Source organism: Phoca vitulina, unplaced genomic scaffold, assembly GCF_004348235.1.
Source record: "Phoca vitulina isolate PV1807 unplaced genomic scaffold, GSC_HSeal_1.0 scaffold6, whole genome shotgun sequence".
NCBI classification, from domain to species: Eukaryota; Metazoa; Chordata; class Mammalia; order Carnivora; family Phocidae; genus Phoca; species Phoca vitulina.
The window spans coordinates 59,008,431-59,036,121 of NW_022589709.1; the positions used below are offsets into that span (position 1 = coordinate 59,008,431).

General features: G+C 34.3%; 1 protein-coding gene across 1 annotated transcript in view; it reads left to right on the forward strand.

The window, feature by feature from the left end:
• ADAMTS6 (ADAM metallopeptidase with thrombospondin type 1 motif 6) overlaps positions 1-27,691 on the forward strand; it is a 287,534-nt gene that overhangs the window by 19,133 nt on the left and 240,710 nt on the right. The window contains exons 5-6 of the mRNA XM_032404338.1: positions 90-173; positions 677-822. Coding sequence (XP_032260229.1) covers positions 90-173; positions 677-822 — 230 coding nt within the window. The remainder of the gene's footprint in view (positions 1-89; positions 174-676; positions 823-27,691) is intronic.

A 27,691-nucleotide genomic window follows, 5' to 3' on the forward strand; every position in this document is an offset into this window, starting at 1 on the left:
ATTGTTTTACCATTCTTTAAAAAAATATTAAACAATCAGCCTATGATTTTTGTCTGACTTTGTGTCTTTTCTTATTTTCTGGAGGTCAGGTTGCCAAACTTTACCGTGATTCCAGCCTAGGAAACGTTGTGAATATTATAGTGGCCCGCTTAATTGTTCTTACAGAAGATCAGGTAAGAATGAGTTAGTTTAGAAATCTAAAACCCTTAACAGACAGGCTGTAGAATTATGTATTATAAATAAAATATTTTATTATTGATCCTTTTAGGAAGTTCTAGTTGAATATGATTTTCACCACTAAGTATTTAATATTTTAAGCAAATTTTAAGTAGTTTATAAGAATATACCTCCTATGTCATGTTAAGGCTCTATATATGTATATTAGCTATATGTTTCAGTATAAAGATGAGCATTTGTTTGGCAGATCTAATAATAGTGGTTTTGGTTGCTGAGAATCACATATATTCACATGATCATTAAAGCTGGAACTGGAAAGAATATTCAGTAGTACACTAAATTAACTCTAGGTCAGATATTACAGAGATAAAAATTGGCAAGAGATTATTCCTAGAAACCACTGCTTCTAATTATAGTCCCACTTTAGTTCTTCAAAAGTTTTAACAACTGACCTTAGTAATTTGTTTGGAACATTTCTGGTATGCATGTTGTATTGCAGCCAAACTTGGAGATAAACCACCATGCAGACAAGTCCCTCGATAGCTTCTGTAAATGGCAGAAATCCATTCTCTCTCACCAAAGTGATGGAAACACCATTCCAGAAAATGGGATTGCCCACCACGATAATGCTGTTCTTATTACTAGGTATGGTTTGTTGCAAATATTTTATCTTTGATTGTTGTGTTTAATATTTTAACTATATTTGGTTCTATCTAAAGTCTCATTCAGGTAATGAATATATTGAAAGCAAATGGTAATTTGTTAATCACCACTGAGAAGGAATATATTACACTATTACTGTGTTTGCATCAAATGAACCAAATAAGAAAAAAGAACAAATTTAGAGTTGACTTAGAAATGTAATAAACATCTTTCCTTCAACTAATATCTATTCATAAGGTTTAATTGGAAGCACATGTACGTTTTGTTAATTGAACAAAATACATAATAAAACAAAGATTAAAAAGTATGGGATTATAACTGAGTCATCACTCTTGGTTATAAAATACATTAATTATTCTTACCTCCAAATTGTTAAAAGGGAGGACATCAATAGTTACACAATTTACTTAGATGAGTGTTTATTTAATTAAAAATGTTTTAATTAAGGTATAAATATAAAGAAGCACATTTATTACATTATATGTTGAATAGCTTGCTTCTCAGGGTAAAATTATTATTTGATGATAATGCAATTAATTCATATATTTCTTTCCGGTTTTACATAACTTGTTCAGATCCTTTTATTCCTTACTCTCCAACAAGAATTCTGTGAAGTAGATACCATTATTACTTTTCCCATCTAAAAAATGAGGAAACTAGTTTAAAATACTTAAATCACTCAAGCAAGTGAGAGTGCAGGTCTCAAACCCTGATGATCCTGTCTTCTATGACTGTGCTATCTTAGACTACTGTCTTAGTTTTTTTATACCTTAATTATGACTGGTTAGAAGCATGCTTAAATCATTTTAAGATGAACTTGTCTTTTGACCTCTTATCAGTATTTAAAAATGAAAAAAAACAATAAGCAAAATGGAAGCATTATTCTATCTTGGTGAAATGAAATAGCCTTTGTTGTCTTGATTATTTCTTTTAATTTGCAAGATAGTACTTAACAATGGTGTGCCCATTGACTCTACATTAAACTATATGGCGGGAATGTAAAGTTACGTGGCATCAGAATCTTGAGATCCTGGAAGATAATGTGAATTTAGCTTTTTAAAAAATGTTCCTGTTAACTAAGTTGTAGAGTTAAAGCTTCTCGGTTTATTTATTTATTTTTTCAGTTATAATTACTTTAATTGACTTCATCTACCTGGCACTGTAAGCTAGAAAATTTTGTTTATGACATACTTGCAAATAAAAACAACATTGTATGGGTTCTGTATTCATATGTGTTGACATGTCAGTCTGATAAATTCTGCAATTCCTCAGAGTCTTGTGGTCTGGAATGATTCCCAAATATATTTGAGGAGTTAAAAATATACTAAGAATTGTGCAAATATAGAAACCTTTGTATAAAAAAATATATATGGATATGATTAGTGTCAATGAAATTACTACAGGAGAATGTTTTTTATATATGGTTAGCAAAATGATCACAGATAATTTACATTGGCTTCTGTGTTTATATTTATAAAGTCCAACTCTCCCCAAAAAGGCAATGCCCACTGGGCTCCTGGTGCTTTATATTTTTGTTATTGTATGTGTATTCAGTTTTTAGCTTTTGCATCAAATGACAATAGCTATACCAACAGTGCACGTTTATAAGTATTTGAGTCGTGAAATATATCTGGGCAGTTAGCCATCTTTTCTTTGCACTGGCTACAATATTCAGCTATCTTGTTCCTCTGAATTGGCCCAGATATTTTTCTGATCCTCTGCAGAGTCCTTCCTTGTTTCTATAAGCTATTTTAGAGTGCCTTTTTGATGCCTGAGGTTTGAACATAAAATTTTCTTTTTAAACTTGTCTCCTAATGGTCGGACTAGTACTAGAAATGATCTCAGAATTTAATAGGACAGTACTTTGAAGAGCTCATATATCATACCATTTTCAATTAGTTATATAGTGGAGGCTAGAAAAGTATCTCTTTGGGGCAGCATAGAGTGCCTTTTTGAATTGTTATAGTCTCAAAGTAACTTTGAGCTTATTTAAACGTCTACTTATTTAAAAGTCTAATTGTCTTTGAATTATTAAGGCCATGGAGTGACATCTAAATCCGCTGAATATCATCTCTAATATTTAGAGTTTTTGTTGGGTGGTTTACCATCTTGATTCTTCCTTATATACTTTTAATTTGTGAAATTGAATATATCTTTAAATCATACTGCTACTTTTAGTAAAAATTCAGAGAATTTTTATAGATGCTCATATATTAACGCTTTTCATTGCTTCATGTAACTCACTCATTAACATATTCAGGATTATGACTTCACCATTTATAGGTAAGTTCATGCTTGAAATGTCAGCTCACTAGGGAGAATGTATAATGTGTTTACTGAGAATTCCAGAGAAAAATTGATGGATATGTTTATCTCCACTAGGCCAAATTTTATCTCAGGGATTTAAATGTTTTAAGCAGAAAACCATTTGGAACTGTAGTTACTTAGGTAATAATAGTTGCTTTTGAAAAAATGAAAGTATAAAAACTTAAAATACTATCTCCTCTTAGCAAATAATATTTTATTTTTTTATATTGATATAAATTTAAAGCAAACTGTGCTCTATAAAGCTATGAGATCACTGTGACTAGACAGAAATAAATAAGCAGTATAAAAAATTTAAAATTCTGGGGGCGCCTGGGTGGCTTAGTCAGTTGAGCATCTGACTTGATTTTGGCTCAGGTCATGATCTCAGGGTCGTGAGATTGAGCCCCGTGTGGAGCTCCGCCCTGAATGAGGAGCCTGCTTAAGAGTCTCTCTCCTTCTCCCTCTGCCCTGCTCCACTCATACACTTCATACACTCTGTCTCTAAAAAAAAAAGTTAATTAATTAAAAAATTTTTTTAAATTTTATTTTATCTGGTATAAAAACTACTGCATTAACACCAAAGAGTATATTAAAAACTATTTATATACACACATATATTTTAATTTTTATATACATTTATTTTTATACATAAGTGTTTGTATATGTGTATATAATGAACATCTGTTATATACCAGCTAGCTTTATCAAATCTTTTTTTAAACATTGAAGTATAATTGACAAAGTTGTATATACTTTAAGTGTACAATGTGATGACTTAGTGTGCCTAGATGTTCATATATCTCCCCAGATTTTGAAAGTGCTCAGCCATTATTTCCTTAAATAAGCTTTTTGCCCCTTTCTCTCTCTCTTCTTCTTGGACTCCCATGATGCTAATATTACTTCATTTGGTGATGTTCCATAATTTAGGTAGGCTTTCTTCATTGTTTTTGTTTGTTTGTTTGTTTTTTCTTTTAGTGGGTAGTATCAAATGATTTGTTTCCAAGTTCATGGTTTCTTTCTTTTGCTTGATATGTCTGTTGTTCTCTATTGCATTTTTTAATTTCATTCATTTTATTCTTCAGCTTCAGAATTTCTAACGGTTCTTTTATATAATTTTGATCTCTCTTTTGAATTTATTATTTTATTCACATATTCTTTTCCTGATATCATTGAGTTGTGGATCTGGGTTCTTTTGTAGCTTGCTGAACTTTTTAAGAACAATTATTTTGAATTATTTGTCTGTCAATTTGTAGATTTCCATTCTTTGCACTCAGTTACTGGAAAATCATTGTATTCCTTTGGTGGTGTCATGTTTTCTTGATTTTTCATCTTTCTATAGCTTTGTGTTGATGTCTGTGCATTTGATGAAATAGTCACCCCTTCCAGATTTTATGGAATGGTTTTGGTAGAGAAAGATCTTCATCTGTGGACATAAGAGTGCTGGCTGGGTTGAGTATGGTGTTTCTAGCTCTGGAAAAGTTCCAGCAATGTAGTCTCTATTCACCTTTGTCAGCTGAGATTAGCCTTAGTGAAGATTTCAGAGTTCCTCAATGGTCAAGGCTGCATTTGTCTGCACCAGCAGTAAAGGCAGTTGGGGACCACCTGATCTCTCTTTCTTTCATGGGGGATGTCATGATGGAGGGGATTTCTCTTGAAGCAGGGTCCAGCTTGCAAGTACCCACATGAGTGTTGGTAGTACTGATGTCTGGTATGTGGGGACATTTGGTAATATGACACTATATAAGTAGGTCAAGAACTGATTAATATTTTGTATTCGAAACTCTAATAAACAGAATTTAAGAAGATAAAATAGAACTGTATATATACACTTAAAAAGTTACACATGTTGGGGCACCTGAATGGCTCAGTTGGTTAAGCATTTGCCTTCTCGGGGAAGGCATCGAGCCCCATGTCTGGCTCTCTGCTCAGCAGGGAGTGTGCTTCTCCTTCTCCCTCTGCCTGCTATTCCCCCTGCTTGTGCTCTCTCCCTCTCTCTCTGTCAAATAAATAAATAAAATCTTTAAAAAAAAAGTTACGCATGTTACAAAACTTTCATATTATTCTAATTAAACTTTGTATTGAGAAACTGTAAATTAATGGGTACTTAGAAATACATATCTACAATTTGACAGATTTAAAAATTATTTATATTCCCACATGAAGTTAGGAAGTATTCACCAAATTTAAAGTCAAGACAATTTCTTTTTTTCTTTTTTTTAAATATCTTTAAGATTTTATTTATTTATTTGAGAGAGAGAGATAGTGAGAGAGAGCAGGAGCAGGGGGGGGAGAGGGAGAAGCAGGCTCCCCGCTGAGCAGGGAGCCCGATGCGGGGCTCAATCCCAAAACCTTGGGACCATGACCCGAGCTGAAGGCAGACACCCAACCAACTGAGCCACTCAGGTGCCCCAAGTCAAGACAATTTCTAAATTTATTTTGTGGCAAAAGCATTCAAGAAATCTTTTTATAGTATGAAAATCAGTAGGCATTTAGTGACATAGAGTATTCTTGCATCAGTGTTGAGCAATTAGCATGAACAGACTAATGCATTAATTTCCTGGATTTCTCTCCTATCAAATATTAGAATCATGTTTTCTATCTTTAAGATACTAGTATATAACAATATATATTTCAGACAGGAATTATAACCTAAATTCTTTTTGGTTATAGATTTATTGAGATATAATTCATAGACCATACAGTTTGCCCATTTAAATGTACAACTCAGTGGCTTTTAGTATATTTGCAGAGTTGTGCAGCCATCACCATAATTAATTTTAGGACATTTCCATCATTCCTATAAGAAGTCATCCCCTAGTCTCGTATCCTTCCCATCCCAGCCCCAGACTGAGGCAACGGCTAATCTACTTTTAGTCTCTATAGCTTTGCCTAGTCTGGACTTTTTGTATGAATGGAATCATAAAATAGGTAGTCTTTTGTGCCTGGCTTTTACTTTGCATAGTGTTTTCAAGGTTCATCTACATTGTGGCACATATCAGGACTTCATTCCTCTTGACTACATTCTTGAAAATTCAAGATCCAGACCTTTTAAGAATGCCTCTACTAATAGACTATTCTTTAATAATCATAATTCCTTTTCAGTTTTTCAATAATGAAATGCATAGGACATATAAGTACATCTCATAATACATACGCAAAAATTGCACACCAAGTCACATATTTTAGTCTTTAATTAAAAAGAACATATTTATCCTCTTAAGGGATCATGACTATTTGCTTTGTTGCTGCTGGATTTTAAAGGGATTAGAATTTCCAAAGTCAACTAATGTTTTCAGTTGGGAGATTGAAAATAGCTATAAAAAATAGTTTCTTGCTAAAACTTGGCCTATTGTGTGTGGATTTAAGCAAGTTTTCTTAATTTTTAAAGGATGTATCTATTGGAATTATGTATTACCTTCATCATTATATATTAAAACAGATAGGAAAAGGAAATTAAATGTGGTACATTACCATTTATTTGGTATTCATTTGTGGATTTCTTTTTTATCCTTAAGGAAATGCCAGATAAATTTTTTATGAACTATCACTAAGCTTTTAAGAGTATACAAGTTTGGGGGCGCCTGGGTGGCTGAGTTGGTTAGGTGACTGCCTTCAGCTCGGGTCATGATCCCGGAGTTCTGGGATCGAGTCCCACATCGGGCTCCCAGCTTAGTGGGCAGCCTGCTTCCCCCTCTGACCCTCTCCCCTCTCATGCTATTTCTCACTCTCTCTCTCTCTCAAATAAATAAATAAATAAAATCTTAAAAAAATATATACAAGTTTATCGGCAGCAGCGGAATCTTGAATTCAATTTGCGGATGTATTGATTTTCTTATTTGGGTATTTTGAAGCATTTATTTTTCTCTTATCACTCTTGTTCTTTCATTCTTAGTTATCCAAATCACCTATACCATTCTTCCTTGTCCAGTTTCCATTCACTTCATCCCTGGTTTGTTGATTCCTTACTCAAGTGTGTTTGTCTAGATTCAGTTTCCATTCCAATCAAGGATTATGACAGACTTGTGCAACCTTAATTTCCTGTGCAATCTGGGACACTTTTAAGAGTGAGAGAGGGTACCATTGGCAGGTATGCCTAGACAATAGGCCCAAACTAGGTATATCAGGATTATGGTCATCCTAGGCATTACTATGTTTGCTTCTTAAACTTTTAAAAATGGAAATAAGAAGATACTTTTTTCTCACTGCCCAAGGTTGACTAAATACATGCAATTTAATGAACTATCTTTATTTATACACCTTGACTAAAACTGAGGTTTATTTGTAATAGGTATCATTAAATACTTAAAGAAGGGTCTATTCTAATAAACACTTAACTTTAAGGAATAGTAAGTTTAGTATCTATATTGGTTTTATGGATGTATTTATGCAATTGTTTATTATGTGCCAAATTCTTAAGTGCTTTGCAGATGTTTAATCTTTTAAATATCACTATAACTCCCAAGTTATAACAACTTGGGAAAATATAAAGCTTTGGAAAGTATAAAAACTATTTTAAAAATCTTGTCTGCTAATTTTAGTATCTCTGTCAGTTCTGAATCAGTTTCAATTGACTAATAAATCTCTTTATTATGTGTTGTATTTTCCTGCTTCTTTGCATACCTGGCAATCTTTGATTGGATAACAGACATTGTGTTATTATACCTTTTGGGGTACTGGATTTATTTGTAATAAATATTCTAATTTCTGGGGACATCTGGGTATCTCAGTCTGTTAAGCCTCTGACTTCAGCCCAGGTCATGATCCCAGGGTCCTCGGATAGAGCCCCGCATTGGGCTCCTTGCTCTGCGGGGAGCCTGTTTCTCCCTCTGCCTGCCATTCCCCATGCTTGTGCTATCTCTCTCTCTCTCTGACAAATAAATAAATTTTTAAAAAATTCTAATTTTCAGAATGCATTAGGTTCCTTGGATCTTGATTCTTTTGTGTCTTGCTTTTAAGATTTGTTATGCCGGACAGGAGAAATGCTCAGTGTAGGGTTAATTATTCCCCAGTACTGAGGTAAGTCCCTTCTGAACACCATTATACAAGACCTTGTGAATCTTGGGGTTTTCTAGTTGCGCTGGGTGGGAATAGTCCCTTTATCCCATGTTATATGAGTGATGGGTTATGTCATCTCTAATCCTTTTGGGTAATTCTTTCCTGGCCTTGGGTTCTTCCCTCACACCCATGTGCTGATTAGAATTGTCAAGAATTTCCTTCTGGAAATTTCCAAAATTTGCTCTTTGTGTAACTTTCTCTTCTCCTATAGCTGGTCCTATAAATTCTAGCTAGCATGATCTCCCATATTTCCTGTTCTGTCTCTTCAACACTAACAGTCCATTGGGCTCTCCTGGCTTTCCCTACTCTGTACCAGGGCCTGGAAATTTTCAAGGTGATAAGCTGGGATAATGCTAGAGCTTAATTTGATTGCTGTTTCTCAGGGATCACTGTCCTTCATTTCCTGATGTCTAGTGTATTGCAAAATGATATTTTATGTACTTTGTTCATTTTTAAAATGGTTTCAGGCAGGAGGGTAAATTTGGTCCCTATTACTCCATCTTGACTGGAAATGGAAGTCCCCAGGCAAACATTTTAAAATTTCTGTGTACCCTCTGAAAGTATCTGGGAATATCCCTTTCCTTTACCCCTAAATGTTTCAGTTTGTATATTCTAAGAACAAACACATTGTCTCACATAACCATAGTACAGTTGTCAAAATCAAGGGATTTAACATTGATACAGTACTATTATTTAACAATCTGCATTTCATATTTAAATTTTATCGATTGTCCTAATATTCTTTGTAAGTATTTCCCCCCTCAGGCCAGTATCTAATCTAGTGTCATACATTGCATTTATTTCTCTTGTCTTCTTCAAGATTCTCTTTTAATCCGAATTAGTTCTCAATTTCTTTTATCTTGACTTTGACATTTTTAAAGAGTACATGTATTTTTCATGAAATGTACCTTAATTTGCATTTTCTGATGTTTATTCAGAATTAAATTCAATTTATACATACTTTTCAGGAATAACACTGAGTAATATTTTGGTTTTTTTTAAGTATAGCATATCAGGATGCACATGATATTGATTTTTTCAAGTATGGAGATACGAATTTTGATCACTTGGTTAAGGTGATGTTCACCATGTTTCTCCTTTGTATTTTTCTTTTTTTTAATTAATTAATTAATTTTATTTTTAAGTAATCTCTACACCAACCTGGGGCTCAAACTCACAACCTTGAGACCAGGAGTTGCATGCTCTACTGACTGAACCAGCCAGGCGCCCCTCCTTTGTATTTTTCCCTATTTATTTAATTTTAGTTAAGCTCTATGCCCTACATGGGGCTCCAACTCATGACCCCAAGATTAAGAGTCACATGCTTTACAACTGAGCCAGCCAGGCACACCTGTTTTTCCCTTTTTAAATTAATACACGGGTTTTGAAGACTTACTTTGAAGCCCTGTAAATATCCTGTCTCTCACAAAACTTTTACTGTCTACTTTTGTCATCCATTGATGATGTTCTAACTCTCATTTCTTCTAAATTTGTTAAGCAGGAAATGTTTACATTTCACTCTCTCTCCCTTTCTTTCTATAAATAAAGACTCATATATATATATATATATAATATATGCATCTGTGGCTTTCCACTTTGGGGGATTTCACCCTGTTTTTTTAAGCAACACTCCCATTCGTCTGCAGCAGTCTGTGCTCTCCTCCAGTCGGTAAGACTGCAACTTTCTGCTTTCTATTTTGTCACCCTGCCAGTAATTAATTGATATATTCCCACATCTAACTTGATATATTCCCACAAATGTTTTTTGTAAATTTTATGAATTACTGATGAAATGACTATATGAACTTTAATAAGGTCTAACCTGTTAAAACAAGAACAACAAACACACAAACTCAAAATTGTTTCAGTTATGTTAATTCTGTACAAATCTATTAAAATTAAAATATTGTTAATTAAATTTTAGTGATTTCTTGTATCTTGCCTCTTTTACTTCTATAATGTTTTCTTAGTTGGTTTGACTTATTTTCAGAAATGTTTGAGTTAGAATCAAAAAGTAATGAATATTTTTCTTTTTTTTTTAAAGATTTTATTTATTTATTGGACAGAGAGAGATAGCGAGAGCAGGGACACAAGCAGTGGGGAGTAGGAGAGGGAGAAGCAGGCTTCCCGCCGAGCAGGGAGCTGGATGTGGGGCTCGATCCCAGGACCCTGAGATCATGACCCCAGCCGAAGGCAGATGCCTAATGACTGAGCCACCCAGGCGCCCCATGAAGTAATGAATATTTTTCTTAACTTTACATTCCCTAGGTGATTTTGGGGGTTGGCTTTAATTCTTAACATTAATATTATTTAAGTATAAGAATTTTTTGTACATCAGGTAATCTCGGTGGGAATTGAAAGAGTTCACATAAACCAGTATATAAGTAAAAATATGAGACTAAAAGGCTGTATTTTACATGGCAAATGTCAACCAGCAGGTGATTTGCAGCTAATTAACAAGAGTATTATATTAAGTGGAATGTTTTCTGCTAACTATAACTATATTTGCAAAGAAGCCTTACTTTAATAACAGGTGTATCTTTGAGTTTAGTATTAAAGCACATGTTTTATTTTAACTGTAAGAGAAAGAGACTAAATGAATTATTTAAGATAGGCTGTTAGTAAAAATTGGACAATTAAAACCTTCACGTGTACTTACTTAACATACAAACAAGGGATAAAGGCATAATGAAATATATTAAGCAATAAGAAAAATAAGATCTTATATGTAATAATCATATATTGTCTTTCTTTCTTAAAAAGTTACTGGATTTCTAGTATGTGCAAGGCATTATCTTAGATGCTGGGATCTGGGGTGAGGCAGACAAATTCCCTGCTTTCATGGAGCTTACTTTCTAATGTATGGAAATAGACAATAAACAGGTAAATAAATACTTTCTTGACTGGCAGATTTGAAATACATTGTTAATAAAGGAAATGCTATTTCCATTCTGAAGGATTTTTAAACAAGGGAAAACAGCTATCTTTCTGAAATGATTTGAATGAAAGCTTTCCTTAAGTTGGGGCACTGACATTTTTCTCTCAAGATTTCTTCCAACTTGGGGATTCCATGCTAAGATAAAATAAGATGCACATTGAAATAATGTCACAATTTGCTGAGGAGGGAGCAAATTTAATAAGACATAAATTGTTGACCTTTCATCCCTTAATTGGGTTTTTAAAAAAATCTTCAAAATATTGGTTTCCATCATCACTATTTCATGTCTACAAGTATGTACATTTTTTTTTAAGGATTTTTAATGTTTTTAAGTAAGCTCTACACCCAACGTGGCGCTCAAACTCACAGCTCTGAGATCAAGAGTGGGACACTCTACCGACTGAGCCAGCCAGGTGCCCCTACATGTACATATGTTTTTATTGTTTTTTTATACTTTATTTTTTTTATTTTAAAATTTTTAATCTTTTGTACTAATTTTAGAATTACAAAAAAAGCACAATGAGTTCTCTTATGACCTTCGCCTTGCTTCTCCAACTGTTAGTTAACATCTTATATATCAGTAATACAGTTTTCAAAACTGGACATTAATATTGGTGTAATATTATTGGCTAAATTAAAATATGCCCAAACTGAAAGAAAATACAGAAAATAATATAATGGATACTCATGTTGATTTAGCAAATGTAAACATTTTACAATATTTCTTAGAATCCTTTGAAAAAATAAGGGTTGCTCATAAAGTTGGAAGCTTTTCTGCACTCCATTTCTATTCCCTCTTTTCTTCACCTGAGATAACTACTATCTTCAAAATACTGAAGTTTGTATGGATCCTTCACATCCATGTTTTTGTGCTTTTGCTGCATCAGCATATATACCCAAAGGTTATGGTTATATAAAATATTAAAATATATATAAATAAAATATAAAATGTATTTTTAAACATATTTTTAAAAGATGTATTTATTTTAGAGAGAGGAAGTGTGGTGGGGAGGGGCAGAGGGAGAGGGAGAGAGAAACTGTAAGCAGACTCCATGCTGAGCACGGAGCCTAACCCAAGGCTCCATCTCATGACCCTGAGATAATGAAACCAAGAGTCGGGTCCTTAACTGACTGCACCACCCAAGCTCCCCAATATAAAATATGTTTTTACTTTGTATTTTATATTTTAAATTAATTTATATTTAATTTTGAGTTCCCTAGGGTAAATGCATAGTAGTAGAATAGCTGGGTCGTAAGGAGTTAGCAATTTCAACTCTATTAAGTACTGGCTAAACGCTCTACAATATGGTTTTACCAATTTACACACTCTAAAGCAGTGTAGGGAGAGTTCAAGTTTACTCCAATTTGCCTAACACAGTGCTTAGCTTTATAATGCTTCATACATTATAGTGACTAGTGTTGGTTATCAGTAAGTTAGTAATTATTATTGGACCCAAATTAATGTCATTTTAGTATTTTAAAAATTTTACTAATAAATAACAATGGATTTAGAAAGGTAATTTGTACATTTATGTATTAGGAACTTGCCTTGTCATTTGCTTCCACCTTTAATTAGTGGCTCATTGTAATGCACTTTTTTAAAAAAGATTTTATTCATTTATTTGAAAGACAGAGAGTGAGCGAGAGAGCAGGAGATGAGGAGGCAGAGGGAGAGGGAGAAGCAAACTCCCCGCTGAGCAGATAGCCCAACGCAGGGCTGGATCCCCAGACCCCAGGATCATGACCTGAGCCGAAGGCAGACACTTAACCGACTGAGCCACCCATGTGCCCCTGTAATGTACTTTTTTCTCCCATGTCACAAATGAATAAAATCAAAGGTAGATCCAGGTCTATCAATTTCTTTTTTTTCCCCTGTAACACTTTATTGACATATAATTCACATACCATGCAGTTCACCCACTTAACATGAAGAATTCAGTTGTTTTTAGTATATTTACAGAATTATACAACCATCACCACTATCTATCTTAGAATACTTCTGTCACCCCAAAATGAAACTTGTTCTTATTAGCAGTCACCCTCCACTTCCCCTAGTCCTAGGAAACCTCTAACCTACTTGCTGTATAGATTTGCCTGTTTTGGATATTTCACATACGTGGAATCATAGCGTAACTGGCTTCTTTGACTCAGAATGTTTTCAAAGTTCATCAATGTTGTAGCATGTATCAGTACTTCATTCCTTTTTATGGCCGAATAATATTTTATTTGATGGGTATACCACATTTTATTTATTATTTCATCCTTGATGGGCATTTGGGTTGTTTCTTCTTTTTGGCTATTATGAATAATGTTGCTGTGAAGATTCATGTACAAGGTTTTATGTGGATGTGTGTTTTAATTTCTCTTGAGTATATACCTAGGGGGAATTGCTGGGTCATATGGTAAGTCTGTATTAACCTTTTGAGGAACTGTCAGACTATTTTCCAAAGTGGCTACACTACTTATATTCCCACCAGAATAAGTGTTCAAATTTCTCCACACCCTGGCCAACATTTTTTATTGTCTGTCTTTTTGGTCACAGTATTTCTAGTGAGTATGAGGTGGCAGCTTATTGTGATGTTTGCCTTGGATTTTCTTGAAGGCTATGTTGAGCACTGTTTCATGTGCTTATTAGCTATTTGTCTATCTCTTTTGAAGAAATATATAATGTACTTTTATTTGACTTGATTGCATTCCTCGATTGCATTTATATAGAAACTAAATATGGACATTTAACTTTATGCAAAATCAGGTTGTCACTCTGAGGAGTATATTATTCAAGTACTTACTGAATAGATATTGTTGCATAATGGAAAGTGGGCTTTGGAGTCACACAGACCTTGAATCCCACCCCTGACATTACATCTGTTCCTTGGTGAGCTTAGGGCTGAATACCAAAGCACTCTGCACTTGTAGGATGGTGTGGTGTTGATGACATAATGTGTGTGAGTACTGGGTACAGTGCTAGGTACCTGGTAGAGAGGCATAGGAAAAATTTGGAACTATTATTATTATTATTTTTTTATTTGAGAGAGAGAGAATGAGAGACAGAGAGCATGAGAGGGAGGAGGGTCAGAGGGAGAAGCAGACTCCCTGCCGAGCAGGGAGCCCGATGCGGGACTCGATCCCAGGACTCCAGGATCATGACCTGAGCCGAAGGCAGTTGTTTAACCAACTGAGCCACCCAGGCGCCCCCAAAATTTGGAACTATTATTAACCAAATGTTTAGCACACATCAGGTTTGGAGAAGGCAAAGTATGGTGGAATCATAGAAGCGGCACTAATTTTACATGGAGGAGAGTCTAAGCATAACTTCATTTAGGGACTTGAAAGTTCTGTAGGAATTTGGATAAATGATCGGTGCCTGTCAAGAAAGAGACACTGCATGTGCAGTGATATGGAAAATGTGAGTGAGAAAATGGCCTCATTTGGAGAACTAAAAGCTCAGTATTTTTAGGATGGAAGGTGTGGGTGAGGAATTATATGAAGTGACGTTAGACAGGTAGAAATTCATTCACTGATTCATTCATTCAACCTACGTTTTTGAATTGATAAAAATAGGTCACTGTAAAGAAAAAATGTCATTGTGCTGTTAGCTGCTAGGTATTCAGTGGTGAATAAGTCAAAGAATGAGTTGGTCAGGTTTGAGGAAAAGAAGGGAAATGTAGTGATCTAAAGGGAGAATGATATGTAATAATATAGAGAAGTTGCAGGGGCCAGACCATTTTATGTGCATCCTTGTAAGTTTAGCACCACACTATAGAAATAACCATTTCCCCTATTTGTGAGTATTTAAATAATTTATTTATTTGTTTTTTAGTTAGTAAAAACAATGGAATCCTCTTTGTACACAGGTAAATATGTCCATATTATGCAATGCTAATCAAGAATATATGGACATGGAAAATTCTTCAAGAAATAAAGTAAAGCAGGCAAACAAAATTACAGAATAATGCATAAAGCATTACTTCTTTTGTGTTTAAAAAATCAACAAAACTAAAAAAAAAAGAGGAAAATTAACTTTTATTTTCTTTACATAAAGGATGACATTGGAAAAATTCAAGTGGAAAACTGACATGATCAGATTTGAAAAATGTCCCTGGCAAGGATGTAGAGGATAGATTGTGTGTGTGTGTGTGTGTATGTGTGTGTGTGTGTGTGTGATTAAGTGCTAATATATGCAAAGCAGTGGAAAATGGGTGGAAAAAATTCAATGCCTCTTTTCTCTCCAGTTCAGAAAGGCTTTTTAGAACTATTTGAATTAACATTTCACTTTCCTTTTTAACTTATCCCAAAGAAGTGGATGCCAGACAAAAATCAGAGCTCCAATGTTGGGAGATGTTGGGAGGTGTTCTTGATGAGTGAGGTAAAAGGGTAAAGGAGAAGGAGAGAAAAAAGGTTTGAAGAATAAATAAGGGGCAAACTCATTTAGAGACATTTATTAGACGTTATTCCTCTTTTTTGGTTAAATTTTCTCACTGGATTATTTTGGGAGAGTATTTACTAAATTGGCTATATCCTTCCTACTCTACTCCCCCTAAATTCATCAAAAACTAGCATCCCCACAAATGATATCTTTCTCATTTCATAAATTCTCAACATCTTAATAATTGGCCAATGTTAAGGAAATGTTGACAGAAATAATTCTGAAAAGTCGTTCTAAAATAAGAAAAAGTGACATTTGAATATTTTGCCCACTTCTCGCACAATCTCTTCTCAACTTACATTTACTTTCAGTGATCTCATTCATTTTCATCATTTTAAGTGCCATCTATGCAGCTAAGTACATCCATAGAGTTTTAAGCACCATTTATATACAAATAAACATTTCTAGCCCTGATCCCTCCCCTAAACTCTGTATTTGTTGCCTGACACCTCCATGCTCCTCAAACTTAACATATCCAAAATTAAATTCTCAATCTTTCCTTTAAACCTGTTCTTTCTTTAGCTTTTATTGCTTCAGGTTTTCTCTACATGGCAATTAAAATATTTTTCCTGTTATACAGAAAGCAAAAAAGGTTCTAATTAGGAAGCTAGTATCAAGAAATTAATAACTTGACATTGGGAAATTAATATATACTAGGTTCAGCTCTCCCAAAATTTTCAAGCATTTCCTGTTTCCTCATTTTACATTGTTATTTTTTTTAATTTACTGATCTCCCGCACCTTTGGCCCTATCTCTTGTCTAAATTAGCAAAACATGCATACTTAAAAACAGTATTAAAAGGGAAGAAGTTGAATTATAGTTCTTGCAAAGGTATGTGAAGTATTTATGAGATCCTTCTTATCATCCATGTCTCTGGAGTTCTGAGTTTAACTTTCCAAATGGGTTTGGGGGCCTGAAAGATAAAATTAAAATGGTACAGTAAGTTTTCAAATGTTCCTTCAAAAAATAGTTTCTCCATTTTACTGATGCTAAATGATGTTGAGAAAGCAAAGGCTACGACATTCATATAGAGCTTTATAAGACTGTAGTGGAAAGGCTGGAAAAAGGAATAGGAAAACTATTAAAAATAATTTTGAGGGGTATAAAAATTGCTGTCGTCTCCAAAAAATACCATAAGTTTGCATTTATTCATTCATTGAGACATTCAACAAACATTTATTAAGCATTTACTCTATATAAGTTATTGGGACCACGTAACAGTCAATAAGACAGATAGAAGTCTAAGCTTTTTCATCAGTCTTACACAATTCACAGCGCTCACCATAGCACATACCCTTTCCAATGTCTATCACCCAGCCACCCCATCCCTCCTACCCCCCTCCACTCCAGCAACCCTCAGTTTGTTTCCTGAGATTAAGAATTTCTCATATTAGTGAGATCACATGATACATGTCTTTCTCTGATCGACTCATTCCGCCCAGCACAACACCCTCCTGTTCTATCCACGTCGCTGCAAATGGCAAGATTTCATTTCCTTTGATGGTTGCATAATATTCCATTTGTGTGTGTGTGTGTGTGTGTGTGTGTATCACATCTTCTTTATCCATTCATCTGTTGATGGACATCTTGGCTCTTTCCATAGTTTGGCTATTGTGGACATTGCTGCTATTAGGCAGATGCTTTAAGATACTATAAGATGCTATAAGGCAGATGCTTAACCGACTGAGCCACCCAGGCGCCCTCATATTATTGACTTTTAAAAATGTCTCCAGTTTAATGATTTAATTTTAATGTTGTCCTATTATTTAGGGTTGGTTCATTATTATTAGTCATTCAGTATTATGATGGTAAATAATATTATGTATATAGTAAATTTATTTTTAATCTCATATTCACCTTCTGTTTCTTTTTTCCCATTGACCCTATTTCTTCCAATGGCAGTTCCTCACATCGTCAATTTTTTTTTTCTTTGGTATTTTGACTGTGATCCTTAGGCTAGCTAGGAAAGCTTTGATTTCCTACTTTTTGTACACATGCAGTTGAATATGGACGGAGCTTGCCCTTTGAACTTCTCACAGGTAAACTCCCTAGGAAGACATCAAGATTGATAGATAGCAAGGTACTTTATTGTGTAGCAGTGTCCTCAGGAAAACTCATATATGTAAAATAAGTTGCTTAGTAGTTTTCAGAAAAAAGTAAGCATATTATCTACACAACTTGAGTGTAGCATATAAATAAAGGAATCATTTTGGTGCTTAGCAGGCAAGAACTCCTTGAAGTCCTTTAAATGTGCTCTGGGTTTCCTACTTTGGTGTGTAAGTACTTCTACTTTTCCATAGAGTTGTAGAAGAATAATGATTATATTTGTGGGTCTAAATGTTTATTAAGTGAAACGTGACTAAAAATAATACTTTCTCAGTGTGTACTTAGTGAACTTTTCTAGTGGGGAGAGAGGAAACAAAACTAATTTCAAATCATGTTTTATTTTTCTTTTAAATTTTTATTTATTTAAATCTCTACATCAAATGTGGGACTGGAACTCAAGAACCTGAGTTCAAGAGTCCCATGTTCTTTCGACTGAGGCAGCCAGGTGTCCCTCAAATTATAGTTTTGAAGCGACCCTGTTATATTAATTCTCCCTTTTCATAAATAATTTCTTTTTTTTTAAAGATTTTATATATTTGTCAGAGAGAGAAAGATAGAGAGAGAGAGAGCACAAGCAGGGGGAGCGGCAGGCAGAGGAAGAAGCAGGCTTCCTGCGGAGCAGGGACCCCAATGCGGGGCTCCATCCCAGGACCCTGGGATCATGACCTGAGCCAAAGGCAGACGTTTAACCAACTGAACCACCCAGGCATCCGTTTCATAAATAATTTCTAATAGCAAGAAAAGTTTGTTGTAAACATTTCTGCATTATCTTAATTGTAATTAGAATTTTGATTAGTTATGTTTTATTTTCAAAACTTATCCTTTTTTCCAGAAGTATAGCTATTTATAATTTTTTTTCAAATATTGTTCTGAGTCATACTGGCATTTTGACTTTTACCTGCATTTAGCTGAATTTGGTTGTCTATCTACTCTTATTCTAAACTTTGTGTTTGTTTGCATACCAAATATGTATTTGCACATCTATTAACTTCTTCCTATTGTTATTTTTATGCTTTTTATAAGCCTGTTATATTTGCCAGTTATTATAATCTGTCCCAGTTTGAGGTATCAGTGCATTTATAGAGGAAACCAAAACATAGTTATCGCATTTCCTTTGGATTGGGTTTTTTGGTAACAATTTTATTTAGATACAATCCACAGACTATACCATTCACCCATTTAAAGTATATAATTTAGTGTTTTTTAGTATATTCAGAGTTGTGCAACCATCACCACAATGTACCAATTAAACTGTTTGCTTATTTGTATTTTTTTGCCTGTGTTCTATTTATTTGAAAGTTAAATATTTCATTTTTATTCTTTTAATGATTACTCTTGGCATTTTTTCAACCTTAACAAAGTAAAGGTAATCAATAGTAATCTTTCATAAACAAATTAAAACCCATTAAAACATGTAAGTATCACCACTCCTGGACTTTCAGGGTACTGTTATTCTGTATTTTATTTACAGTTCTTTGTAACTCCACAAACTAGATATTACCACCACCATGCAACCATCATTATAACACCACCTTCACCACTGCAATTTTTATATAGACAACAGTTTTTTTTATTTATTTACATATGTACCAATTTCTTTCCTCATATTTCTTTCTTCTGTACTTCCTTGCATATTAGAGATAATTTTCCTTTTCTCTGAAGTACAATTTTTAGAAGTGTCTTTGGAGAAAGTCTGTTTGTAGTAAGCTTTATTGTTGATCTGGAAATACTTTTATTTTGCCCTAGTTTTTCAAAGATAGTTTCACTGGGTTCACAATAGTAGGTTGATTGTTCCTTTCTCTTAATATTTTGAAAAGAATATTTTATTCCCTTTTGGTTCCCATTGTTGCTATTAATGTGTGAGGTCAGTGTGATTGTCATTGTAGTGTGATTGATCTATCTCTGTAGCTGCTTTCAAGTTCTTCTCTGTATCTTTGCTGTTTCGAATTTCTCTGAAGAAGTGTATTTCTAGGTATTTAACCTTCTTAGTATGGAATGTGCCTTTTGTATCTTGTGGATTCATATCTTTCATCAGTGCTGGAAGTTTCTCAGGATTAGATTTGCAAATGTATATTCTCTTCAACTCTTTCTGTTCTCTCCTGGGTCTCTTTAGATGTATTTCCAAACTTCTCATTTAGCCCCCTGTTCACCTAATCTTTTTTCCTGATCTTCATCTACTTGTCATTCTGTGCAACAGTCTGGGTAATTTTTTCATATCTACAAGTTCCTGATTCTCTCTTTAGCTTTGATTTATCTGCCATTTAACTCATTCGCTGAGTTTAACTCATTCACTGAGTAACTCATTCACTGTTTAAAAATTATATATTTTTTCTTTTTTAGTTCTGTTTTGTTTTTCTCAAGTCTGCATGGCCATTTTTGACATTCTCTTTTTCCTTACTTTTAAAATATTTTATTCTAGTTTTTGTTTTTAAGATTTAAGTTTCATTTTCTTCATCTATTCAGTTGCCCTATATAAAGCTAAAAGTAGATTAATCTTAAATCTCTAATTGAACTCAAGTCGTAAACTTGCCTTTACTCTTTCACATTTGTTTTTTACTTTAGAATAAGATAATGATATTTTAAGAAGATATAAGTGATAATGGCTGAATTGACTAGGTACAGAGAGACCAGTTAAGAGGCATAAATAAACATGGCATAAATATACTGAAGAATTCGATAGTGGGAAACAGAGACATCACAAAGATAATTCTGGATTATTATCTGTGAGAACAAAGAAAAGTAGTCAAAAATAATACCAAGTTACAACTTGCAGGATGAGCATGATTTTTGCATTTACAGGTATGGGGAATGTGTGGGAAAAGGTATGGGAAAAATAGAGTTAGTGGCTTTAGAACGTGAGAGTAATGGTAGGACATTAGGGTTGAAAGATCCATTAGGTAAGAGAAAATGCAGGTCTAGCATTCAGAAAGTGTAGGTGTGAATATCATCGGGAGAAAGATAGCTGAAAAAAAAAGTAGAAAACCATCCAGAGGAATCAAATTTAAAAGGGACTGAGACTCAGATATAATTCAAATTAGGTCCAATGTAGAGGCAATTGAACAAGACAAATGGTATACTTAAGAAGTCAGGTTAAATCAAAACCTTGAAACAGCTGATAAATTCATTGACACTGTAAGTTTTACTTTCTTTTCCTATAGAATTGACTTGAGATTTTTGAGTGTACATGACCTTTTTTTCCCTAAATAGGCCAATTTCAAATAAACACAAGAAAAGATGTTCAGCATCACTAACTTTAAGGAAATACAAATTGAAATCATGACAAAATACTTATACACATCCATTAAAATGGCTAAATTTAAAAAACAAACAACTGACAACACTGAGTGCTTGGAGGCCACAGGAACTCCCATACCTTGCTGGTAGGAGTTGAAAATGGTATGGCCACTCTATAAAACATTTTGGCAGTTTCTTATAAAGTTAAATGTATACTTACCAATGACTCAGTCATGCTCTTGGGTATTTATCATAGGGAAATGAAACTTGTGTTCATACCAAAACCTGTACATGAATGTTTATAGAAGTTTTAGTCATAATCACTCCAAAGTGGAAACAACCTAAATATTCTTCAACAGGTCAATGTTACTCAGCAATCCAAAGGAAGGAGCTGTTGACTCATGGAGCAATTTGGATGAGTCTCAAAGACATTATGCTAGTCTCAAAGGTTATGTACTGTATAATTACATTTATATGACATTTTGGAAAAGATGAACATATAGTATGCAGATCAGTGGTTGCCAAGGGTTAGGGTTAGGGACATGGCGTGAGTATAAAGGGATAGCAGGAGGGAGTTTTTTTGGAGTGATAGAACTATTTGATTGTAGAAATGGTTACACATTTATGTATGTGTTAAAATTCATAGAACTGTACACCAAAAGTTAATTTTAGTATATGGTAATTGTTAAAATAAAAAATTTTAAGTGTCTTTTTTTTTTTCCAAAAAGGCAATTGGCAACAATCAAAAAAATTTAAGCACATGTTTTCTAAGGAATTCTATTTCTAGGAATATATATACCTATGCTGTCCATATGGTAGCCAGTGACCACATCTGGTAACTGAGCATTTGAAAATTGGCTCACCTAAATAGAATTGTAATTTAAGTGTAAAAAGCAGTTTGGATTTTAAAGAATTACTACAAATAAAAGTAGGTACAATATCTCATTACTAATTTTTTACATTGGTTTACATGTTGAAATGGTAATAATTTGGACATAATAATTTAAATATAGTATATTTTAAAAATTTAAAAAGTAAGCCATTTTGTGCCTTATGGATGCAGTATTAATGTTTACTTGATCCATTACCATGTTTCAAAATATATTGTCATAGATCATTTGTGGAAAGGTGTTCTGAGAGCTTTAATCTGAAATGCAACTGTAATGGAAATGCCACCTCCTCCAGCTATGCTCACTTAGCACTGGTAAATGTATAATCATTTACATATTACTCTAAGAGTTTTGATACAGTGAGATCAAAGACTGTTTATTTTATACACCCATGGTCCAAGCATCTATTGATAATATGATAAACTATTTGTAAATACCTAATTTTTATCTATTTTATTTTATTATGTTATGTTAATCACCATACATTACATCATTAGTTTCTGATGTACTGTTCCATGATTCATTGTTTGCGTATAACACCCAGTGCTCCATGTAGTACGTGCCGTCTTTAATACCATCACTGGGCTAACCCATCCCCCCACCCCCCTCCCCTCTAGAACCGTCAGTTTGTTTCTCAGAGTCCATAGTCTCTCATGGTTCGTCTCCCCCTCTGATTCCCCCCCTTCGTTTTTCCCTTCCTACAATCTTCTTTTTTTTTTTTAACATAAAATGTATTATTTGTTTCAGAGGTACAGGTCTGTGATTCATCAGTCTTACACAATTCACAGTGCTCACCATAGCACATACCCTCCCCAGCCCCCCATCCCTCCCACCCCCCACCACTCCAGCAAACCTCAGTTTGTTTCCTGAGATTAAGAATTCCTCATATCAGTGAGATCATATGACACTTGTCTTTCTCTGATGGACTTATTTCGCTCAGCATAACACCCTCTAGTTCCATCCACGTCGTTGCAAATGGCAAGATTTCATTCCTTTTGATGGCTGCATAATATTCCATTGTATATATATACCACATCTTCTTTATCCATTCATCTGTCGATGGACATCTTGGCTCTTTCCATAGCTTGGCTATTGTGGACATTGCTGTTATAAACATTGAGGTGCATGTACCCTTTCGGATCCCTACATTTGTATCTTTGGGGTAAATACCCTGTAGTGCAACTGCTAGGTCATACAGTAGCTCTATTTTCAACTTTTTGAGGAACCTCCATACTGTTTTCCAGAGTGGCTGCCCCAGCTTGCATTCCCACCAACAGTGTAGGAGGGTTCCCCTTTCTCTGCATCCCCCCCAACATCTGTCATTTCCTGACTAGTTAATTTTAGCCATTCTGACTGGTGTGAGGTAGTATCTCATTGAGGTTTTGATTTGGATTTCCCTGATGCCGAGCAATGTTGAGCACTTTTTCATGTGTCTGTTGGCCATTTGGATGTCTTCTTTGGAAAAAAACCAGTAATTTGAGGGGCACCTAGGTGGCTCAGTCGGTTGAACGTCTGCCGTCAGCTCAGGTCCTCATTGAGCCCCGCATCAGGCTCTCTGCTCAGTGGGGAGCCTGCTTCTCCCTTTCCCTCTGCCTGCCACTCTGCCTACTTGTGCTCTCTCTCTCTCTGTGTCAAATAAATAAACAAAAAATCTAAAAAAAATTAAAAAAATAAAAATAAAAACAGTAATTTGGTTCATAAGTGAATAACACTGAGTACACTTATTCTTTATATATAAATTTGTTTTTTGATCTAAAACTGCCCATTTAATTGTCTACTTCATGAGTTCTGGAGTAGATCTTTTGGGGGAAAGGGGGTTTCAACAAAGCTTTGATTTATTCTTTTTTTAGGCTCTCTACTTCAAAGTGGAATTTTCCTTGCTTGATTACACTTAAGGGAAGGGGTGGACATGAAGGGGGAAAATCAAAGTAAGCTATGCTTTAGAAAGAAAAGAAAAGAAAAAGCAATCACAGCCTGGAAAACAAATTTGCCTCTTTAGTTTTATATTGTTTCAGCTAAACCCTGTGATGAGGTAATTCCTAGTGAACTACTTATTTCTTACAAATGCTGCTCTTGTGTTGCTATCTTGATGTTTAGGAAAGAACAAATTAAGATGCAGAGTCAATACATGTTTGATGAGTTAGGTAGATTTGTTCATTGTTGGTTTTGCTTTTTAGATGTAAAATGTGGAAGAGTTCTGAATAATGGGCTTTTAGATTTTACTTTATTTTTTAAGTGGCAACTATTAAAGTTTAAAATAAATACTAAGTAAATGGTATTCATAGTTTCACATTCTGTATTTTGTAATTAAAATTGGGCAGGAATCCAAAAAGACAAAATTTCAAATACATTAGGGTCTTGTTTTTTATTCTTTGATGATTTTCATCCTAGTTTGAATTTGAGATTAGTTTTGCTGGAACAACAACAAAAACCCAAGAAGAAAATATTTTATCTTAAACAATAGATTTTATATAGGCTTTTGCTTTTGATTGCTGTTGATTATCTGCTGAACAGTGTTACCTTAATTTTAGGAAGGAGGCCTTACCTTTTAACTTTTGTTTGATTTTAAACCAGCAATATTAAAGTCTTGCTCTAGAAATAAAAATGTTACAGTCTCAACTGCTGAAAATAGAAACTACAATGGGGTATAGTTTATAAAATCCTCTCCCTTGGGGCACCCGGGTTGCTCATTTTGTTGAGCCTCGGACTCTTGGTTTCTGCTCAGGTCATGATCTCAGGGTAATGAGATCGAGTCCCGCCTTGGGCTCTGTGCTCACTGGGGAGTCTACTTGAGATTCTCTCCCTCCTCCTCCCCCTGCCCTTCCCTCTGCTCGCACCCTCTCTCCTTCCCTCTCTCTCTCTCTCATAAATAAATGAAAGATCTTTAAAATTCTCTCCCTCTTTTTAAGTAAGAGACCCTGAAAGTTGGGTTTAGAATGCTTTCCCTTTGCAGAAAACAGTTTGATTTGTGTTTAACCTTGATCTATATATTTGATGATTTCATTTGAGTTTGGAATATGTATATAGAGATCATATTTATGTATTCTGTTAATACAGAATGTTTTTTCAAATTTAGTTATTTTCCAATAGAAATGCTTGGGACTTTTTGATTTTTTGTGCCCCTGTGTGCATGCACACGCACACAAGAAATTTCTTTATTCTTTTTTAAAGATTTTTTATTTATTTGAGAGAGAGAGAGCAGAGTGAACGAGAACATGAGTGTGGGGGAGAGGCAGAGGGAGAAGCAGGCTCCCTGCTGAGCAGGGATCCTGACTCGGGACTCGATCCCAGGATCCCAGGATCATGAGCCAAGACGAAGGCAGACATTCAACCGAGCTACCCAGGCGCCCCCACACAAGACATTTCTTAAAGAAATTTACAGTCTTTCAAACTAATCCAGAGGTAGAATTGGGATGGAATTATAGGGAACTGTCACTTATATATTTCTGTAATATTTTATTGTTTTGTGTGTGCCAGGAGGACATTACTTTGGGAAGAAACAAAAACAAGAGGCTTTTAAAAAAGTAGTAATTTTTATGCATCCTACACTGATGCTGTTTATTTCATTTTTATAGTAGCTTTTTAAGGTAGATTTTTCCATTCATTTGAGAGAAGTATGATCTATAAATACAAACTCATTACATTTTCTGGGTTGGTGCTGTAGCAAATCTTACAGCCTACTGTGTATTTCTCGCAATTTGCTCTGATTTCTCCAAAATCATTGTAAAATACTCTCATTGTTTTGTAGAATTGACTAACCCATAAAAGCAACCTGTAATTATTATGTCATCTTTTTTATAGCTTTTATTTTCTACTTCTCTTCCTTTATACATGCTCACATAATTGTAAGCTGCCACTGATCATTTTTGGAAAGATAACATGAATAGCAAGTGATTCATAGCTCTCCTGTGAGAATCATACTCAAGTTATATAGAAGTTTTTAAGAAGTATGCTGTCCACGCAAATATTAAGGTGTGACATATAAAATTTTATAACTTGTGACATTCATTTTGACAGTCATCATTGCATTCACAATTATAATATCAATTATTATTAGTGCTCACAAGTGTGTAATATTGATAATAATTTGCATCTGACCAAAAGATTGCCTTTACAAAATGATCTTTGAAATCCAGCGATGACAAGTGAACTAAATATTTTTCCTTTCTAATATGTCAGAATTACCTCCCAATAATTTAGAGAGATGTGTAGGGAGTAAAAAGTGAAAGGTTACTCTTGGGATATTCATTACAATTATGATTAAAGATAATATGGCCTAATTATATTGCTAAAGTCTTCAATGTTTCCTACATGTAGCTAGCTCTTCTTTAACATGTGACTATGAAGTGAGAATGTAAATTTGTCTAAGAATTTTAATTTTAGCAGATTTTACACTTTTATTTTTATTTATCTTTTATTTTCATTTTTTTTTTGTTTTCAGTTTTTATTTAAATTCTAGGGAGTTAGCATATAGGGTAATCTTGGTTTCAGGAGCAGAATTTAGTGATTCATCACTTACATCCAGCACCCAGTGCTCATCGTAACAATTGCCCTCCTTAATACCCATCACGCATTTAGCTCACCCCCCACCCACCTTCCTCCATCAACCCTCAGTTTGTTCTCTATATTTAAGAGTCTTTTATGATTTCCTTCCCTCTCTTTTTTTTCCCTTTCCCTATGTTCATCTGTTTTGTTTCTTAAATTCCACATATGAGTGAAATCATATGGTGTTTGTCTTTCTCTGACGACTTACTTCGCTTAGCATAATGAACTCTAGCTCTATCCACGTTGTTGCAAATGGCAAGATTTCATTCTTTTTAATGGCTGAGTAAGATTCCTGTGTGTGTGTGTATGTGTGTGTGTGTGTATCACATCTTCTTTTTCCATTCATCAGTTGATGGACATTTGGGCTCTTTCCATAATTTGGCTATTGTTGATAATGCCGCTATAAATATCAAGGGACATGTGCCCCTTCGAATAAGAATTTTTGTATCCTTTGGGTAAATACCTAGTAGTGCAATTGCTGAGTCTTAGGGTAGTGGTATTTTTTAACTTCTTGAGGAAACTCCATACTGTTTTCCAGAGTGGCTGCATGAGTTTGCATTCCCACCAACAGTGTAAGAGGGTTCCCCTTTCTCTGCATCCTCCCTAACATCTGTTGTTTCCTGAGTTGTTAATTTTAGCCATTCTGACCAGTGTGAGGTGGTATCTCATTGTTGTTTTGATTTGTATTTCCCTGAGGCCAGGTGATTATTGAACAATTTTTCATGTATCTGTTAGCCAGCAAATCCACATTTTAAAAATTGAAGATTTTCTAATAAAGAATCAATAGAATAAAATGTAATAAATAATTTTGAATCTTAAGGTTTTGGTGGAGCTTCAAAAATTATTGAGGAAAAGGGCGAAGAATATAAGATATCAGATTAAAGGCTAAGAAAGACAACGGACACTTGAGATAGAAATGAGGAGAAAGGGGATTCTGGGACAGTTTTATACCAAGAGTTCCTGGAAGTATCAACTTATGAAAGTTTAAAGTTTGTGGGGCAATGAGGAATGCATTGAGGGAGGCAAGGTAGAGACCCTCAGAAATGTATGTGTAAGAATTTCATAAGAGGAATGGTGGGGCTGACTTAGATGAATGGGATATGGGAGGTGATATTATGGTAGGGGGACCAGAAAGGATGGAATTACTTTGGAAAAAAAATTGGTAATGAAAAAAATTGGTTATGAATTTCTAAAACACTTTCATTTTATGTAAAATAAATTGGTGACCACTGTCCAATATGTGATATTAAAATACAAAAGAAAGACTTTTCCAGATTTAACACTAGGTTTGTCTTTCTTTTTCCTTTCTTTCTTTCTTTCTTTCTTTCTTTCTTTCTTTCTTTCTTTCTT